Below are 19446 nucleotides of genomic sequence, written 5' to 3'. Positions count from 1 at the left end.
CTATATCTAGCTCATTTATATATTATTTCCACTAAGAACGATTTCATTTCATCTTTTAAGTCATCTAAATACCACAGTTATGCTAAATCTGATAGTTTTTTAAATATCACACGCAAGGCATGACTCGATCTTACTAGTTTCTTGAAAGTATTTTTATCGTTCTATGTGCTCACTTTCTCCATTCAAACACCTTATTAACTACATTTTCCTTTGTATGTAGGATGTTTCTTTTTCATGTTGAAATAATTATAGTAAATATCTTACTTGCATAATTTCAAAATGCAAATTTCCTCTGCTACACGTAAGTTATAGATAAATACAGGATTCCGATTGAACGTGAATATAGATGAATTAACATTTTGTTAGCCCGCCAAGCCAAGCTTTAACTGACATTCTCGAAATGAAATCATATAAACAGAAATCAGTAGGGGTTTTGTAGTAAAGCCAAAACATAATGTCGTTTAATGATAAGGAAATGTTTGTGAAAATTAAGAGTACTGAGCCACTTCAAAACAATTAATTTGTACCATATGTTCCGTACGGTTTACCCTTACGATCGGCAGTTCCCAAATATATATCTAAACGTTGAGATTATTAACATCATGTTTTTACATCTTCTTTTCCCTTGTACTGCACTCCTAGCAGGTTCAGGTATTTATCTATTTTCTATTTTCTGTAATTTCCTGAACTCTCCTACAGATCTTCGTCCTGCTGTTTCCACCTCCATTGCTCTTCCAACTGTTCTTCCCCCTCATCACATAAGCTGTATGAACCATGTTTTTTTTTTTTTTTTTTTTTTTTTTTTTTTTTTTTTTTTTTTTTTAACTTCTTGATATTAATCTCCTCATCAGTTCCTCGTTCGTAATACAATGTTCCCACCATATAATAAAATTCTATGGCCATGCCTTTTCAAAATTCCCCCCCTTTTTTAAGTGGCCGTTTTTCCTACACTGAATAGCCTAGTTCATGGCTCGTGTGCCTATCATGCCTTTGTATTTCTTTGTTATTGAACATGTATATTTACCCGTAGTCTGACCGAGTCAATATCTTCTAAGCCTCCTGCTACCCTCTTAGAGCTCTTGTAACTTTTTTTTTTCACAACTCAGTGTCCCCGATTCAACAGAAACGTTCCTAGTTTTCTATGACCTGCCCATCTATCAAAACAGAATTCTTACTTAATATTGTAATCCTGAGTAACTGCTGTGCTATTTGCTACATTCAGTTCACAGTAGAGTTCTCCTCAACACCTTACCCATCATAACAACAGGAATACTTTCCTATTTGTACTCTTCTGTTTGCTTCCTTTCCAGTCACCACAATCTTTGTTTTAGCTTATGTTGCTATAGTCAGTCGTCGCCTAACCATTCCACTCATCTACTTACCCTACTTTCCCAATACCTTCTTCCTCAGAATTTGTTGTTGGCATTAGGTCACAGGTATCAAGCAATTCTTAGGGGACTGCTTTCCTGAACTATTTTGCAGCTTCTTCTTTTACTATGATAAGCAGTAAAGGTCTCATTGCTAAACCTTCTGTGGTTTCACTGTGGTACTACAATCAATTGAGAATGTCAGTTTTTGGAATGGTATATGTATGTATGTATGTATGTATGTATGTATGTATGTAATGTATGTATGTAATGTATGTGTGTGAGAAAATAAAAATTCTTTGAAACACCAAAGAAGATCTAACATTTTTATACAAAAACATCACAAGTTTAATTAATCCTGGTATCCCCCTATATTCGTAATACTCACTTAATTAATGTACTACACTCAAACTAATTATCAACATCTTAAATTTCCTGTAGTTCTTCTTCTTTCTCACCGTTATTCCTACATTAAGGGGTTTTTTGACTGATACGCCTTCTCCACTGCTTTCTATCAAAGGTATCATCCTTCAACAAACCTCTACTATCCATATCTTCCTTCACTTTATCTAGCCATCTAATTCTATTTCCCTCTCGTTCTTCTTCCTCTAATATGTTCCTCCGAAGCCCTCTTGACTCCCTCCATTCTCAACACATGCACATACCATCTCAATCGTGACTCTCATATCACCTCTGTAATCTTTAGTAAGCCTGCCCTTCTTATTTCATCATTTTTCAGTCTCTCAAGCAGCGATATTCCCACAATCCACCACTGCATTCTCAAGCTTTACTTCCTCTTTTCTTCTCAGAGCCCATGTTTCTGTGCCATACATTAACACTGGTCTTATCTCTTATATATCTTGACTTTTAAGTTGATTGGCATTTTCTAATCACACACCACTCCAGCTACCTCTCCACTTCCTCCATGCAACTTTTATCCTACTGTCAACTTCAGCCTCAGATCCTCCTTCCTGGCTTAAATTTCCTATGTAGTTGCTTCACTATAAATAATGCTTTTGTTGTTCTCTTTGGTAGGAAACCAAACAATTGACCTTAAACATTTTTGCCAACCTCTCCTGCAAGTAATCTTATGCCTATGTAATTTCCTCATTGCAGCACATTCCCTTCCCTTTTGGATAGCATAATTTCTCAACTTTTCATATATCCTAGTAAGCTCATGGATTACAAATTCTCCTGCTGTAAGTCACTTGTTATTCTAGTTTCCCTTGGACATTCACCTTCCATCTTCTCAAGGGCCCTTTCATACACTTCAGTTTTTCTCTATTGCCCCTTGTTATATCAACGTTCTCCAGTTCATGGAAATTTTCTTAATTCAGAATGCTTTCAAAATACAGCCCCCAACATTTGAGTATCTTAAATTTTGACTTACATGTCTCCATTTTAATTTTGTATATACTTTACCCCTTTTTATGCCTTTCCTTAACTACTTTATTGTAGTGTACACTTTCTCTCCCTTTTGCTGGATTAAGAGTCTGATTCCATTCCCTATAGTACTTCATTCCCGCTGTTGCCGGCTGCCTCTTAGTCCTCTCCCTCTTTTCCCCATATACAACTTAACATCTTGTCTGTCTTCTACAGCTTGTTAGCTCTATCACTCTCTTCAATTGTCCTTTGCACATCTAAAATCTGCCACCATGTCATTTTCTCTACAGATCTTCCCATGATCACCAGTCACACATACTAAAGCTGTCGTTCATTGTGTAACTAATCCAGAAACGGGACATTAATGAAGTACTTCAATATGGAATTTGTTGAAATGTGTTAAAACATTCATACTGGCTTCTTAAAAACCTTTTTAACAGCAATTTTGGGACTGAAAATTATATATTTTATATATGTATTGCAGTTCTGCAGTGAAAGCACTGGTATTACTAGGTAAAGAAAACTGGCTTGTTTCATAAAATAACATTGCAGATAATCTTACATCCGATGAAGACTTAGCCCAAGAAAAGCAAATGTAATGTGGACTTTTGTGACTTTGTATGTAGTTCTATAGCTTGTTGCTAATGTTATTTAGGAGTATAGGAGTGTAAATTCTAGTGCTGAAGGTTTTGTTGACATTGATCAGTTCAAATCCTGTTACCTCTAATTGGGAAAGGCAATGGATGATTGCTCATGAAAACCTTCCCTTTTTTAACATGTGCATCAACCATGCCTTTTCATATTGGCCTATAATCTTTTTCTTTTCTACCACAGGCCTGAGCAAGACAGGGACAGTGAAGCTGTGCAACCTACAGACAATTGTATAAACATAAGTATCAACTTCTGGCATGATTAGCTTGTATAAATCCTGCATGAGGGTTACAATTGACTACACTTTATTATACATGAACTTATCTACCACCTAGACTTATCACAATTTGTCAGGGGCAATGTAAGGCTGCAGCATTTGAAAGATCACTTCATCACTGACTGTAACAGTGTAACATATTCATAAGACCTACAAGATGAGGTTCCTATTTCAATCAGGTAGTTTTTCTCGAATATTGTTACATTTTTGGTTCAACTAAATAAACCCACCATAAAATTCTTTATTAATTGGTAGAATAAAATTAGGGTTTCCCTTATTTCAAGATTAAACTTTAGTACACATGGAATGTGCATACTGATGAGTCAAGAAAGGGATATTCGGCAATCAAATCAGTGATTAAATCTCCTTTCTAACTTATTCCGTTCACTGATTTAGTTGCTAATTTACGCTGCTTGAAATAGTTTAAACAAAAACAGTCTTGAGAGGAACTTTATATACTTCATATATACAAAGAATGTCCATGTCACATTCAAAAACAAACAGCACTGGGATAACAATCTTGAGGGTCAGTCCTGGTTTCATACAAGAGAAATCTAAAAGAATACAGTGACTAAAACAGAATACAGCAATGAATGCAAGGAAGATGGAGATGACAGCTTAATTAACAGTTCATGGCAAGTACAAAACCTCTTGTGCATTTGACTCCTGTGATATATGACTGACTACCATAACAATACCACTTACTTTGTGTACAACCTAACACTACTGTTTGCATAAAAACCTCTCAATTAATTACAGTATATAAACCTGCCATCTGCATTCCACACAGTCATAATTAAATACACTTGAAAACATTGAGGATAAATATTAATTTGCAGTATTCAAATGATCCAAGCACTGTACAACACTAAAACATTTGGCATATATGTATAGGTGCTGTACAAAGATAGAAAAGGTGAAAAAAAATTTCCATGGTACTATTTGAATAAACTTCTCTTTCACTGAAAATGCATAGTTACAAGCTTACTATTACCTAATTTTATAAAATGAATCGCCCAAATTTTCTTGCCAAAAAAATAAAAACCAATCTTCATTGAAAAAAGAAACATGCTTAAATACACCAAAAGCTTAAACTGCTAAATTAATCTGGAAACCCCCCAAAAAGCTAAAAATTATACAAAATGAAATTAACATAATTTGTAAATTATGAATCACTTACAATAAATGTAGCTGACATAACCTTTCATTTATTTATAAGTTCAAAACCTTTATAAGATTGAAAACTGAATGTCACAAAAAATTAGGATGGTGTGCTGCTACTGTTTACTGAAATTGTAAGGTACATACAATACATAGGCTAATCTCTGGGTAAGGTTACTATTAAATCACTGAAGGATTGCAATTAAGAGGAAAGCAAAGTACTGTAAAAGCACCAAAATTTGAGACACTGGGATGAAAACTAAAAAAATGCTGAGAAAGACTATAAATGTTAATCATCATACACACTTAAAAATTCAGTCTTGTCCTAAAATATCTGCATAATTACGTCTAATTATAACTGGCACAGCTGAAGTTGGAAGTACGTTCTGCTCTGTAATAAGAGCAGTTACAAGGTTGGCAGGTGTGATGTCATATACAAGGCTCACAACATTCAAGTTTGGCGTACTTCTCCAATCCGAAAGAAGATTGTAAAACTCGCCATTACAAGATACGACACTATCTGCATCTCCTGTTGGATGGAAGTACAAAATTTACAGAATGTGATCATCTCAGAGCATTATGAACTTTAATAAATGTAAAAAAATTCAAATCCTTGATGCTAACCAGTAATAGTATATAACCATAAAAGAAAATAAAATACTTTCCAGTATCTTCAACATACTACCTAGGAAAAGTAATATAAACTCTGTTTTCAAGAAATTCGGATTGTATGCCACATTCTGTAGCAATAAAACAATTGCAAAAGTATGTAATACGCTGATTAAGTTATGCAACCAGTATAAAGAACACTATGAACAACCACACTAAGGGTCATCATTATGCAAAACTAGCACCTATTTTTTAGCCACTGCTAATTACATTTAAATTAAATATCCACATAAGAGAAATTTAAAAAGGCACAACAGACATATCCCAACACTTGAAATTTGATTACATACCTAATTCATTCAGAACCAGAGAATCAGTGAGATCATTGTTGCAGAACTTGTAAGTGTGGCACAAGACTATGAATGGTGTGTCATGAATTGCAGCTGCCAGAGCAAGGCCTGCAGTACCACAAAGGCCCTGCACAGCTCCATTCATCATCACAGATTCAGCTTCAACTATGACTTTTGTAACCTGAAAAGAATAACAAAAGCCCTCATTACCATTAACATTTTTGGTTACATTTTCCCTCTACATGGACAATCAATTTTCTGTACTCGTCTACATTTAGAACTTTCAGCCTGGATCCCCATCTGGTCAAGGTTTCCATCCATCCCTATTCTCCAGGATTTTCTTGCCCTTCTTACTGGTCTTTACCCAGCTATTGTACTTCCACATCTACTGTACTCTGATTAAATTTTCTACTTCCTATCTAATCACATACATAAATCTTCTGAGCCTGTTTGATTTCATTCCCTATGGGAGGGCACAACTTACTCTCCTGACAAAAAACAGGAGTATGTACTGTACTGCCCTTCTTCCATACTGTTGGGTTACCTCTCACATGCAACACCTTGGAAATGGAGACACAGCAGTGTTCAGCTCCTTCACAAGAACAAAACAGAAAACCACTTAGCCAAAGGCAAGTGGTGTAAGAATAAGGCAAAAAACAGAAAAAAAATGCTCCCTAGGATTGCCTAATGAACCACATCTTATTCAGGTCCTCTAATGAATCTGTGATTTCTGAAACACCTGGTGAGGTATGAGTAGGAGGTGATATACCACAAGCACTAGCTTAGGTCTCGTGGGGAGAGCTCAGCCTGCAGGCACACATCACCACAATTGGAAAGCGTGTGTCAGGGAGACAAGAAGTAAGTGTAGTCTGGCAAGAAGGAATAGAATAGATCATTATATAAAATTCAGACAAAAGGCCAAGTGCTGGGATCTGTAAGGTCATTCGGTGCAGGTTTAAAAGGTGTGACAGGAGGAAAACCTTGCAGTTGACAAATGAGTCAATTGCTAAGAAAGGATGGAAAGTAAGCTGGAAGAAAGATATTATGAATGAAGGTAGAGTAAAAGGAATGAAAGGGGTTGCAGCTAGGGGCCGAAGAGGTGTTGCAAAGAAACTGAGTAATACCTACAGTACACAGCACGAGGTGCACTGACGGCACAAACCCCCACAGGGTATGCAAGAAGGATCCTTAAGGTTTAGCAGTGTCAAATGCAGAGTATTCCAGTCTGATAGGATCCATCGCTGATAAGAAATTAATTAAATACTATATATTAAGTAAAAAGACATACCTTATTCATAATATGTGAAACTTCCGTGATTAACCTATAATGAGTTGTAACACCAAGGTCAGCAAGTCTCTTTGCCATTGCTGCCCCTGAGGGAGGATGAGGAGTATCTGCTACGACAACACTAACTTTTTCACCTCTTGATAAGGCTGCTTCCACTACATCACTAACTAATGCTGAACTGAAAATAGAAAATAATACAGTTGCAAGATTTAAAATTGTTAATGGTAGAGATTTCACACGTAAATAAAACCATAATTTAAAAACTCATACATATAATACAAAATGTAATCCTTAAATAATATAAGCAATCCAAGTCAATATTCACAAAATTTCAAAAAATATAAATAAAAAACCCTGAAATAGTCTGGAATCACTTACTACCCAAAGGTGAGAATCACATCTCCATCTTTTATGACCTGTGCAGCATGAGATGCTATAGTACTACTAGCAAGGATGATATTTTCCCTGATATATTCATCTATTGATGATCGCAACTCATCTTTAGCTTGAGCTTCTGGCACGGTAGGACCAATACTGTTAACTTCATGCTTCAAAAACCTAGAAAATTATCACAAGTCAAGCATCTGCAGTAGCTCAGTTACAAAGTACACATTACCACAAATTACAAAAAAAATTTAAATTGTGCACTACATGTTATAGTGCAAAAGACATAGTACACAAAAGAAAATGAAATGCATACAAATTTCATAATTCAAGATGTGATAATTTCAAACAAACCACTGCCTTTGAAAAACACACTTCAGAATTTTGGAACCTGAAGTACTACATATATGACTGTCAGAAGAAAACAACATTGTGTACTATATGAAAGAAACAAAATTAGTTTTAAAAAGTTTCTTAATAGCAATAGTGATTGACATCAAACAAATTAATTAGTTTGGCAGTTCAATTGCACTGTATACATGTAACATACATATGCACAACAGGATGCTCTTACCTGATAGCATTATCCATTGCTATATTTTGGGGTCTACAAGAGCGGAGAAATGCCATGTTTGAAACTAATTTCTCTGCTAGATCCCTGTGAAGATCACATGCTTCTGGCGTCTGGTAATCATTGATAACTCTCTTGAAAGCTGCTAACATTGAAACCACTCTGGCTGTAGAACCATCAATCACACGTTCCTGAATACGAGATAACACTAGAAGTTTTACTTTGGAATGCAAAAGGATTTTTAGTCATACCATAAACAATTTTTCAACCAACTTCTTATTGAATGAATGTATGAAATGTAGTAATCTGAACAAAGTAACCTTAAACAATGTTACTATGAAGCTGGCAACACAACCTACCTTTAAACTAGTAAGACGTTACCAATGCTTGTTCATAAAACAGGAAAAAATATAAGAAAGTCTTTTTTTTTAAACACACTTTTACTAAAATGTAATAAAAAGTTAAAGATAAATTATTATCAAAACACCAGGATTTTCTCACAATTAAGCGTATCTACAAAAATACATGCAAACATGGGTGCCAAACATGGAAGAAAACACTACAAGAAAAGATATGTATTTTTTTATCTCTTGCGGCATTTCCTTCCATGTTTGGCTCTCATGCTTTTATTTGTGTGACCTCACAAGAATCCTTGACTTCTCATCTCCGATTTAACCAGATCCAGCTAAGCGCTAGAAAATTATCATACTGTTAAGACTGAAGGTTTGTTCGCATACAAACAAAAAGTTATTTAAATATACCAATCTGTGTTGTTTAAATACACCAATCAGTAACATTCTTAGCCTCACAAGTAGACCCTAACAAAAACTTATGTGAAGTTTTCAGGAAAATTACAAAACTAACCCAAAGTTCTTGTGAAGTTCATACCCCAAGATACAGACAAAAGTTCAAACTTGAAAATAGTTAATGTTATTAATTACATGACAATGGTTTTCCCCCATACGTATAAGGATATTATCATTCTCATAAACATTTTGTCAATTTTCCCTTCTGGTCTATGCTCTTTCTGCCTCAACTCCAATTGGTTTTAACCAGTATGACAGTGGGAATCATTTATTATCCCATCAGTAATGGAACTAAAGAGACGGAAGGTGAAAGAGCATAGGTGTCCTGTACAAACTGTAGTGTGGTGTGGATAAACTAATTTTTACATTATATTATTATTATTATTATTATTATTATCATTTTTTTTTTTTTTTTTTTTTTTTTTTTTTTTTTTTTTTTTTGCTTTATCACAGTCCTCCAATTCGACTGGGTGGTATTTATAGTGTGGGGTTCCAGGTTGCATCCTGCCTCCTTAAGAGTCCATCACTTTTCTTACTATGTGGCGCCGTTTTCTAGGATCACTCTTCTGCATGAGTCCTGGAGCTACTTCAGCGTCTAGTTTTCCTAGATTCCTTTTCAGGGATCTTGGGATCGTGCCTAGTGCTCCTATGATTATGGGTACGATTTCCACTAGCATATCCCATATCCTTCTTATTTCTATTTTCAGATCTTGATACTTATCCATTTTTTCTCTCTCTTTCTCCTCAACTCTGGTGTCCCATGGTATTGCGACATCAATGAGTGATACTTTCTTCTTGACTTTGTCAATCAACATCACGTCTGGTCTATTTGCACGTATCACCCTATTTGTTCTGATACCATAGTCCCAGAGGATCTTTGCCTGATCGTTTTCTATCACTCCTTCAGGTTGGTGCTCTTACCACTTATTACTGCAAGGTAGCTGATGTTTCTTGCACAGGCTCCAGTGGAGGGCTTTTGCCATTGAATCATGCCTCTTTTTGTACTGGTTCTGTGCAAGTGCCGGGCATTCGCTTGCTATGTGGTTTATGGTTTCATTTTTGTATTGCACTTCCTACATAATGGAGAGATGTTATTTCCGTCTATCGTTCTTTGAACATATCTGGTTCTTAGGGCCTGATCTTGTGCCGCTGTTATCATTCCTTCAGTTTCCTTCTTTAGCTCTCCCCTCTGTAGCCACTGCCATGTGTCATCGCTGGCTAGTTCTTTAGTCTGTCTCATGTATTGTCCGTGCATTGGTTTGTTGTGCCAGTCCTCTGTTCTGTCTGTCATTCTCCTGTCTCTGCATATTTCTGGGTCTTCGTCTACTTTTATTAGTCCTTCTTCCCATGCACTCTTTAGCCACTCGTCTTCACTGGTTTTCAGATATTGCCCCAGTGCTCTGTTCTCGATGTTGACACAGTCCTCTATACTTAGTAGTCCTCTCCCTCCTTCCTTTTGTGTTATGTATAGTCTGTCCGTATTTGCTCTTGGGTGTAGTGCTTTGTGTATTGTCATATGTTTCCTGGTTTTCTGATCTATGCTGGGGAGTTCTGCCTTCGTCCATTCCACTATTCCTGCGCTGTATCTGATTACTGGCACTGCCCATGTGTTTATGGCTTTTATCATATTTCCGGCATTGAGTTTTGACTTGAGTATCGCCTTGAGTCTCTGCACATATTCTTTCCTGATCGTATCCTTCATCTCTTGGTGTTTTATATCCCCTCCTTCCATTATTCCCAGGTATTTGTATCCAGTCTCATCTGTGTTTGATGTTGCTCACATCTGGTAGCTATATCCCTTCAGTTCTTGTTACTTTGCCTTTATGTATGTTGACTAAGGCGCATTTTTCTATTCCAAACTCCATCCTGATGTCCCCAGATACAATCCTTACAGTCTGGATTAGGGTATCTATTTCCTTGATGCTCTTACCATACAGCTTGATGTCGTCCATGAACATCAGATGGTTGATTCTGTTGCCTCTTTTCTTGAATTGGTACCCGGCATCCATCTTCTGTAGTACTTTTGTCATGGGAATCATGGCTACTACGAAGAGTAGTGGGGACAGTGAGTCGCCCTGGAAGATCCCTCTCCTGATATTAACCTCTGCTAGTCTTATTCCAAGACTTGTAAAGTATTGTATTCCAGTTGCGCATTGTATTTTTGAGGAAGCTGATGGTGTTTTCCTCTGCCCCATATATTTTCAGGCTTTCTATTAGCCATGTGTGTGGTATCATGTCGAAGGCTTTCTTATAGTCTATCCATGCCATGCTTAGGTTGGTTTTCCTTCTACTGTTCTTCATTACCATTTTGTCTATCAGGAGCTGGTCTTTTGTGCCCCTACACTTCCTTCTGCAGCCTTTCTGTTGGTGGGGGATGGTGTTTGTTCCCTCTAGGTAGTTGTATAGCCTTTCACTGATGATACCTGTTAGAAACTTCCACATTATTGGTAGGCAGGTGATAGGCCTGTAGTTACTGGCTATATTTCCCTTACTCTTGTCCTTTTGTACTAAGGATGTTCTTCCTGTGGTCATCCATTTGGGTGCATTGTGATTTGAGATACAATGCTGGAGTTGTTCTGCTATTCTTGGGGGTAGGGCCTTGAAGTTTTTGAGCCAGTATCCATGGACTTCATCGGGACCTGGGGCTTTCCAGTTTGGCATTTTCTTTACTTGGTGTCTGACTGTGTCTGTTGTGATCTCTGTGAATCTTTATTTTATTCTCCCTGTTTCTTCTTCCTTGACTTCCTGGAGCCATGTTGCATGTTTGTTGTGTGATACCGCATTGCTCCAGATGTTTTCCTAGAGTCTCTTACTATTATTACAGTATATACTGTTTATTCATATACATAGTAAAATATTGGAATCTCACAGTGACTACCCAGAGTCTGTAATTTGTGAAACAAAAACTTAATTGACTGTATAAAAGAATTTTTAGCAGTGTCTAGTTTCAAATGGATAATACAGCAATCAAGTTGCTCTGAAAAATGACAAATTCTACAATAATTTGTATTTCTCCTAACATACACTAAACATTTTTGTAAAAGTATGTTTTAATTACCTAAAGTGCTGATCACTGCTCACTTTTTTTTGTGATCCACATTTGGTTCCCCTATCTCAGCTATATAAACCGCAAGCTTCCAATTTATATAGAAATGTTATTGTCAAGATACAATAAAGTTTGTTCATACTTACCTGGCAGATATATATATATAGCTGTATTCTCCGACGTCCGACAGAATTTCAAAACTCCCGGCACACGCAGTGGGCGGCCAGGTGGTTAGTACCCATTCCCGCCGCTGGGAGGCGGATACAGGGAATCTTCCATTTTCTATCAGATCATTCCCATTTTCTATTCAGATTTTTCATACCACTGTCCCCTGAGGGGAGGTGGGTGGGTACTTTAATTATATATATCTGCCAGGTAAGTATGAACAAACTTTCTTGTATCATGACAATAACATTTTGTTCATGAAACTTACCTGTCAGATATATATATAGTTGAATCCCACCATTGGAGGTGGGAAGGGACAGAATAGAAGGATTTAGGAAACACCTCAAGTGCAGATGATCGACATCTTGATTCCTTACCTGTTAGCATAGCTGACTTCTTGATTACTGTCACCGAAGTCTGCTTTTGCTTTACTAGAGTTGCCAACAAGGTAGTGACCTGTGTAGTTGGTGCGCTCTAGATGATCTGTCAACGGGAGCGTGACCACAATGTGACTAGACCATATTGACCATACTGTGAGGGCAACGAAGCTAAAAACCACCACCTGACCTAACCTATCGAAGTTATTTGTCCCATAACTTCTAGCTAAAGAAAAGGAAAGCGCCTCAAGCGACTAACCCTTCAACCATAAACCAACACCAAAATTAAAAAGCACACCTACCCCTTTTCTATAGGATAGGATTTGTGCTGCTCCCTGCCCCCAACAACATTTCTGCGGATATGTATGGTCCTAGCGACTCGCAGTTCTCATATGCCGTCTTCACATCCCGCAGGTAATGTGAAGCAAACCACAGATTGCTTTCGCCAAAAGTAGCGCTATTGATATCATTAAGTGCCATGTTCTTTTGAAATGCCATTGAAGTTGCAACAGCTCTCACTTCATGGGCTTTTATTTTCAAAAGCTTCAGATCACCATCCGGCAGGACGCATGGGCCTCCCTGATGGTGCTTTCGTAAAAAGAATGCCAGTGCCATTCTTCGACATAGGAAAGTCGGGTCCTCTTAACAGAACACCCCCATTTAAGATTTTCAGAAGGACCCCAACAATCTTTTGGTCTTTTGCAATAAAATTTTGAGAGCCCTGACAGGGCACAGGACTCTCTCTGGCTCTTGTCCGATGAACTCTGCTAACCCCTTGATTTCAAAGGTTTTTGGCCAGGGGTTAGATGGGTTCTCATTCTTAGCTAAGAAATTAGGATTCAAGGAGCACGCTGCACTGTGTCCTCTGAAACCCACATATTTACTAATTGCTTGAATTTCACTAACCCTTTTTGCCGTGTAGCAGAGCAGTTAGGAAAATCGCCTTTTTTTTTTTTCTAGTAGTGTCTCTCAATTGAGGCAGCATGCAGAGGTTCAAAGGGAGCCGACATCAAGACCTTAGAACTACATCAAGGTTCCATGATGGGACCTTCGGTTTGTAGTACTTTGGTTGTCTCAAACGATCTCAAAAGATCGTGAAGGTCTTTATCATTTGTCAGGTCTAATCCTCTGTGACGGAAGACAGCTGACAGCATACTCTTGTATCCTTTTATTGTGGGCACTGCCAGTCTGTCCACATTTCTCAAATGCAGGAGGAAACTCAGCGATTTGGTTCACAGAGGTCGTGGAGGAGGAAATACCTTTCTTCCTATACCATCTCCTGAAGACAGCCCACTTCGACTGATAAACTGCTCGGCAGGAAGCTCTTCTCGCATTGGCAATAGCCTCTGCCACTGATCTTGAAAAACCTCTTGCTCTGGCCAACTTCTTGATAGTCCTGAACGCAGTCAGACTCAGAGCGGAGAGGTTTCCGTGGTACCGTCTCGAAGTGGGGGCTGTTTGAGAAGATCTACTCTCTCTTGCAGGGTTCTCGGGAAGTCTACCAGAAGAGACATGACCTCCGTGAACCAATCGCTTGAGGGCCAAAAGGGGGCGATCAGAGTCATTCTCGCTCCTGGCGACGCCGCAAACTTCCTTGTTACCTCTCCTAAGAGTTTTGAACTAGGGAAAGGCGTAAACGTCCATCCCCGTCCAGTCCCATACGGATGGCATCTACCGCTATTGCTTCCGGGTCGAGAACTGGAGAGCAATAATCGGAAGCCTCTTCGTTTTCGAGGTTGCGAAGAGGTCGACTAGCGGCCGTCCCCACAACTTCATAGCTCTTGACAAACCTCTAGATGTAGGTCCATTCTGTGGGAAGCATCTGATGTTGACGGCTTAAAAGATCCGCTCGAACATTTTGTATTCCTGAATGAACCTTGTTAGGATCACTATACTTCGAGCTTTCGCCCATAGAAGGATGTCTCTCCGCTATCATGAACAGTGATCGAGAGTGTGTCCCCCCCCTGCTTTTTGATGTAAGCGAGAGCCGTAGTGTTGTCCGAGTTGATCTGGACAACTCGGCCCACCAATCGTTCTTCGAAGAATTGAAGAGCCAACCGAATGGCCTCCAACTCTTTTAAGTTTTATGTGCCAGGACTTCTGTTCCCCTCTCCAGAGACCTGACACTTCCTCCTTTGCCTAGTGTTGCTTCCCCAGCCCACCATGGAGGCGTCTGGAACAACACTAGGTCGGGGGCTGGCAACAAAGGTTGAGGGACAGTCCTTCCGAAGTTTGATCATCTTGCCACCACTTCAGTTGATCCTTGACCGCTTTTGAGATTACCAAAGTCGAGTCTAGATTCTGTTTGTCTTTCCAGTTTTCTGCCATAAAAAACTGGAGCGGCCTGAGGTGCAACCTCCCCAGGGAAACAAACTTCTCCAGCGAAGAAATGGTTCCCAGCAGACTCATCCATTCCTTCGCCGAGCATGTTTCTTTCCCTAAGAAGGCTGACACTTTCTCTAAGCATTTCTGCTGACGTTCCTTTGATGGAAAAGCTTGAAAGCCGCTGAATTCCATCTGAATCCCCAGATACACGATGGACTGCGTGGGATCAGATGGGACTTCTCGTAATTGACTATAAGGCCCAGGGCCTTCGTCAGACTGCAATGTCGTCTGAAGGTCATCCAGGCACCTTGACTCCGAAGACGACTTGATTAGGCCAGTCGTCCAGGTAAAGCGAGACTCCTTATCTTCGATAGGTGCAAGCCATTTCGCTACTTCCACATGAGGAAAGTAAAAACCATCGGCGCCGTACTCAGACCGAAGTAAAGAGCCCTGAACTGGAAGGACCTGCCTTTTAAGACAAACTCAGGAACTTCCTTGATTGATGGATGGATCGGGACGTGAAATAAGCGTCTTGTAGTCCAATGACACCATCCAATCCCCTGGTCTCAAGGCCCTAACACGACTGAGATGTTTCCATCCTGAATTTTTCTTTCTTTACAAAAAGGTTCAGTCTGCTGACGTCTAGGACAGGTCTCCATCCCCCAGACTGCTTCGGAACCAGGAATAACCTGTTGTAGAAGCCTGGGGAATCCAGCATCAGGACTTCTTCTACGGCCTTCTTTTCCAACATTTGATCTAGAAGGTCGAGTAAGATCTGTTGCTTCTCTGACTGGTATGCGGGCGACAGTCTATCGGCTTCGTGCTCAAGGAGGCGCAGAGAGGAAAGGGATCTTGTATCCTCTCTCGATCACATCTAGGGTCCAGGTGTCCGCCCAATCTATCGTCCTCCAGTGCCTGAGCAAATAAGGTGAGTCTCGGCACCTAAAGGTGCCTGAAGGGCAGAAATGTCAATTTTTTCCCTTCTTGATAGAAGAGGTCTTACCTCTAAAGGGACCCCCTTCCTCTCGAAGAACCTCTAGAGGGGAAGGTGCTCCACGAAGGTTTCTTAAAATTTCTTCTTGGGGGGCTGGAGCTGTTGAAGTAGAAGCCTGAGGAGTAGGTCGTCTGGAAGATTGAGTCAAGAGGTCCCTTGTTGCTTTCTCTTGCAAGTTTACCGACAGATCCTTAATCATGGACTGCGGAAATAGATGCGTAGAGAAGGGGGCGAATAATAATTCCGCTTTCTGAGCGGGAGAAACTGCTTTCGCCGCAAAACTACAATAGAGAGCTCTCTTCTTTAGCAGACCTGTAGCAAAATGAGATGCTAACTCATCAGAGCCATCCCTTACTGCTCTATCCATACAAGCTAATACACTCGAAAGCTCTTCTAACGAAATCGAGTCTTGACTCCTCGATTGTACATCCAAGGCCCCGAGGCACCAATCTAAAAAGTTAAACACTTCTAGCATCTTAAATAACCCCTTGAGGTGATGATCTGTCTCTGTCATTGTCCAGGAAACCTTAGCCGATGACAAATAAGACCTCCTTGGAGCGTCCAACAAATTGGCGAAATCTCCTTGAGAAGAAGACGGTGCTTTCAATCCTGCCTCTTCTCCTGTTTCGTACCAGATCCCCGCTCTCCCTTTCAGTCTAGATGGAGGAAGTGCAAACGAAGTCTTCCCTTTAACCTTCATTGAATCCATCCAATCCTGGACTCTCTTAAACGCTCTCTTCGCAGAGAGCGAAGTGGCCATCTTAACGAAGCCAGGAGCCTTCCTGGCCTTCGATGAGGCAAATTGTGAAGGGGGAGAGCAAGGAACGGGCGCTTGAAAATTGTCTGGAAACAAGTTCTTAAGTAAATCCGTCAAAGTCTTATAGTCTGAAGGTCCGCCCTGACGCATTTGGTTTCGTCATCATCCGTAGGGCAGAGATCACTAGAAGAATCCTTCTCTCGGTCATCAGCGTCCTTCAAAGATCGCGATGACTTCGACACTTTAACATGTGAAATATCCTGACGCTTCGGACTCAACTGTTGAGCGTCCTGCTGAGCGTCCTGATGTGTAGGACGCCGTGCGTCCTGAAGAGCGTCAGCTCGAGCGTCCTGGAGAGCGTCCCGATGTATAAGACGTCGCGCGTCTTGCAAAAGCGTCTTCTCGAGCGTCCTGGCAAGCGCTTCGCTGCTTAAGACGCCGAGCGTCAAAAGAAACGTCTTCCCGAACGTCCTGAAGCTGATTATCATCATGCAAAGCTTGAACTTCCGTCATGGATCCTTGAGCGTTCTCGGCCTTTGACAAAGAAACGCCGGCCGCCTGTGCGGCAACTCACGTCTCTTGTCAAATTCGTCTCTCCTAGACGCCCTTTCATGAAGAACGTAATCACGTTCTCTAATGCGTCGGCTACTAGGAGGAGACTCAAAGGCCGAAAAACGCGGAGAAGGAGCCGTGGCTGCCTAGTCCTCTTAACAGGCAGCCACCGATCCTTCCTCCGATGACTAGGTTTCTGCCATCTTTTTCTCAAAATAGGAAGCTAACTGTTTCTGCATTTCCCAAAGCATTTTCCTTGATGGGGAAAGTTCTCGATCAGGAGAAGGACTCATCCTGTGCGAGGAAGATGGGTGAGGGGATGCCCTTTCCTTCAACTCAGGAACATACTTAGAGCGACTTGGACTCTCGAACGAGTCCTCCCCTGATGAAGTCTTGTTCCTTTTCTGTGGCGGAAAAGCTTCAAAATCTTCAGGGGATGAATCTACGCACTGATCAGAAGGACGTGAAGCATCCTCTTCTCTGAAACCTCTCTTAAGAGGGCGACAAGGGCGACGGCCGCCTGTGCGGTACCTTTTGCGCCCCTGCCGCTCTCCCCATGAGAGGTCTTCCGAGAGTCCCAACCTCGGAACCGTCGAGGAGAGGAAGCACTCTTTAAGTATCCGTTGCCCGTGCACGAACACCGGCAGCCTGAGATTCGTCTCAGTTTTTTTCTGCCGAAGGGACGTCAGACCCGGTCATTAGATCCCGTAACCCTCCTTCGGCTTTCGGCTTGCCCTCTCCTAAGGCCTGGGAGTCCGCAGGGGCCTAGCCTAGAGGCATAATGGGACTGAACTGACGCCCCCTCCACAACACTAGTATGCACTAACACTTTTATTGCAATTATTCACATTTGATTGTAGAGCATCACTTTCGATTCCAAGGCGCGAATCGACTCCATAATCGTAGATAATACGTTTCCTTCTGCAGACACTTCCTGATTGTTCGGAGGCAATACAACAGGATTAGGTTGAATTACATCTAAAGGAGGATTTATTGGAGATACAATTCTACCCTGACTTCTATTCACAGAAGCACTTCTAGAGGAAGACCTCTAGCTTTCTCACGTAAGAATCATATGCCTTCCATTCAATTTCAGTCAATTGCTCACACTCGATGCATCTATCATTCAACATACATACATGACTTCGACATTTCGAGCACACCGAATGAGGGTCTACCGTCGCTTTCGGCAACCTCACTTACATTCCTGTACCTTACACACCCTGAAGCTAGCAGAGCTAGATCCAGACATCGTAATTAAAAAGAAAAGTCAAAGCAAAATGCCAAATCAAATCCACTATCAAGTATGCCAAGCCAACAGCCAAATCAAAAACAAAAGTCAATCAAGTAATACTCAAGTTAGCACAAGAAGTTTCAAAATCCTAGGCGGAGGTCTGTAAACAGTTGTTTACCAACCGGCGACAGAGAAAAATCTGAATAGAAAATGGGAATGATTCCTGATATCCGCCTCCCAGCGGCGGGAATGGGTACTAACCACCTGGCCGCCCACTGCGTGTCCCGGGAGTTTTGAAATTCTGTCGGACGTCGGAGAATACAGCTATATATATATCTGACAGGTAAGTTTCATGAACAAATTTCAAATTAAAACAAATGCAAACGGCAAAATACTATAGAAGATTTGCAATTTATAACCTATCCATTTTAAGCGATGATATCTAGTTCTTAAGATGCTTATAAAACAACTGCTTTCCATTAAAAATCACCCCTTTTTAACAAGAAACCACATGACTTACCTTCATCTTAATTCCTAAAGTCCTTATAGCTGGGTGAATGAAATCACAGTTTACTGGATGAGATGGCGGTTGAGACAAAAATGGAGTGAGATGACCCAAGAGGGGAACTCTTCTTTCACTATGTTCTTTATCAGCGCTCTTCTTGTCCCTTCCTCTCTTCACCTCAACATCTGACTTTTTCTTTGGTGGCTGTGACAGTGTTTTATCTTTGCCACCTTGCTGAGGTTGTTTCTGTGTCTTCTCTGTTTCTTGTGCTTTTGCTTCCATCTTTGCTTTCCTCTGAGCCTCCTGTTTCTCCCGTCGTTCACGCTTCAGGTCTGCCTTTGATTTTCCAGAGGAATCTGCATCTTTACTCTTAGCCTCCTGAACTGGTTTTGCAGGTTTGCCCTGTTGCCCTTCACCTGAAGACGATGGTTTCTGAAGAGCTTGCACATTTTTGGGAGTTTCATGATTCACCTCCACTTTACTTCCATTATTTACTTCTGCCTCTACTTTTTCGTTCTCTTTATTTACTCCCTTTTTCTTCGCTTTCTTGGCTTCCTTGCGTGCTTTCCTCTCCAGTTCTACTTCTTCACGCGGTTTCTCCTCTTTTGAATGAGAGATGACATCACTGGCAGTAATATCATTGC

At 40.4% G+C, this 19446-nt stretch overlaps 1 protein-coding gene across 1 annotated transcript; it reads right to left on the bottom strand.

The window, feature by feature from the left end:
* Positions 1 to 4117: 4117 nt before the first annotated feature.
* On the bottom strand, positions 4118 to 19446 carry LOC135199286 (translation initiation factor eIF2B subunit delta-like; the record flags this gene model as incomplete). The annotated part of the gene is given in 6 exon segments (XM_064227196.1): positions 4118 to 5368; positions 5799 to 5979; positions 7087 to 7264; positions 7465 to 7644; positions 8045 to 8232; positions 18818 to 19446. Coding segments are annotated over 6 exon segments (1571 nt in total), but the record flags the coding sequence as incomplete, so codon positions are not given.

Source organism: Macrobrachium nipponense, chromosome 23, assembly GCF_015104395.2.
Source record: "Macrobrachium nipponense isolate FS-2020 chromosome 23, ASM1510439v2, whole genome shotgun sequence".
NCBI lineage: Eukaryota > Metazoa > Arthropoda > Malacostraca > Decapoda > Palaemonidae > Macrobrachium > Macrobrachium nipponense.
This window is presented reverse-complemented; position numbering and strand designations above follow the sequence as displayed.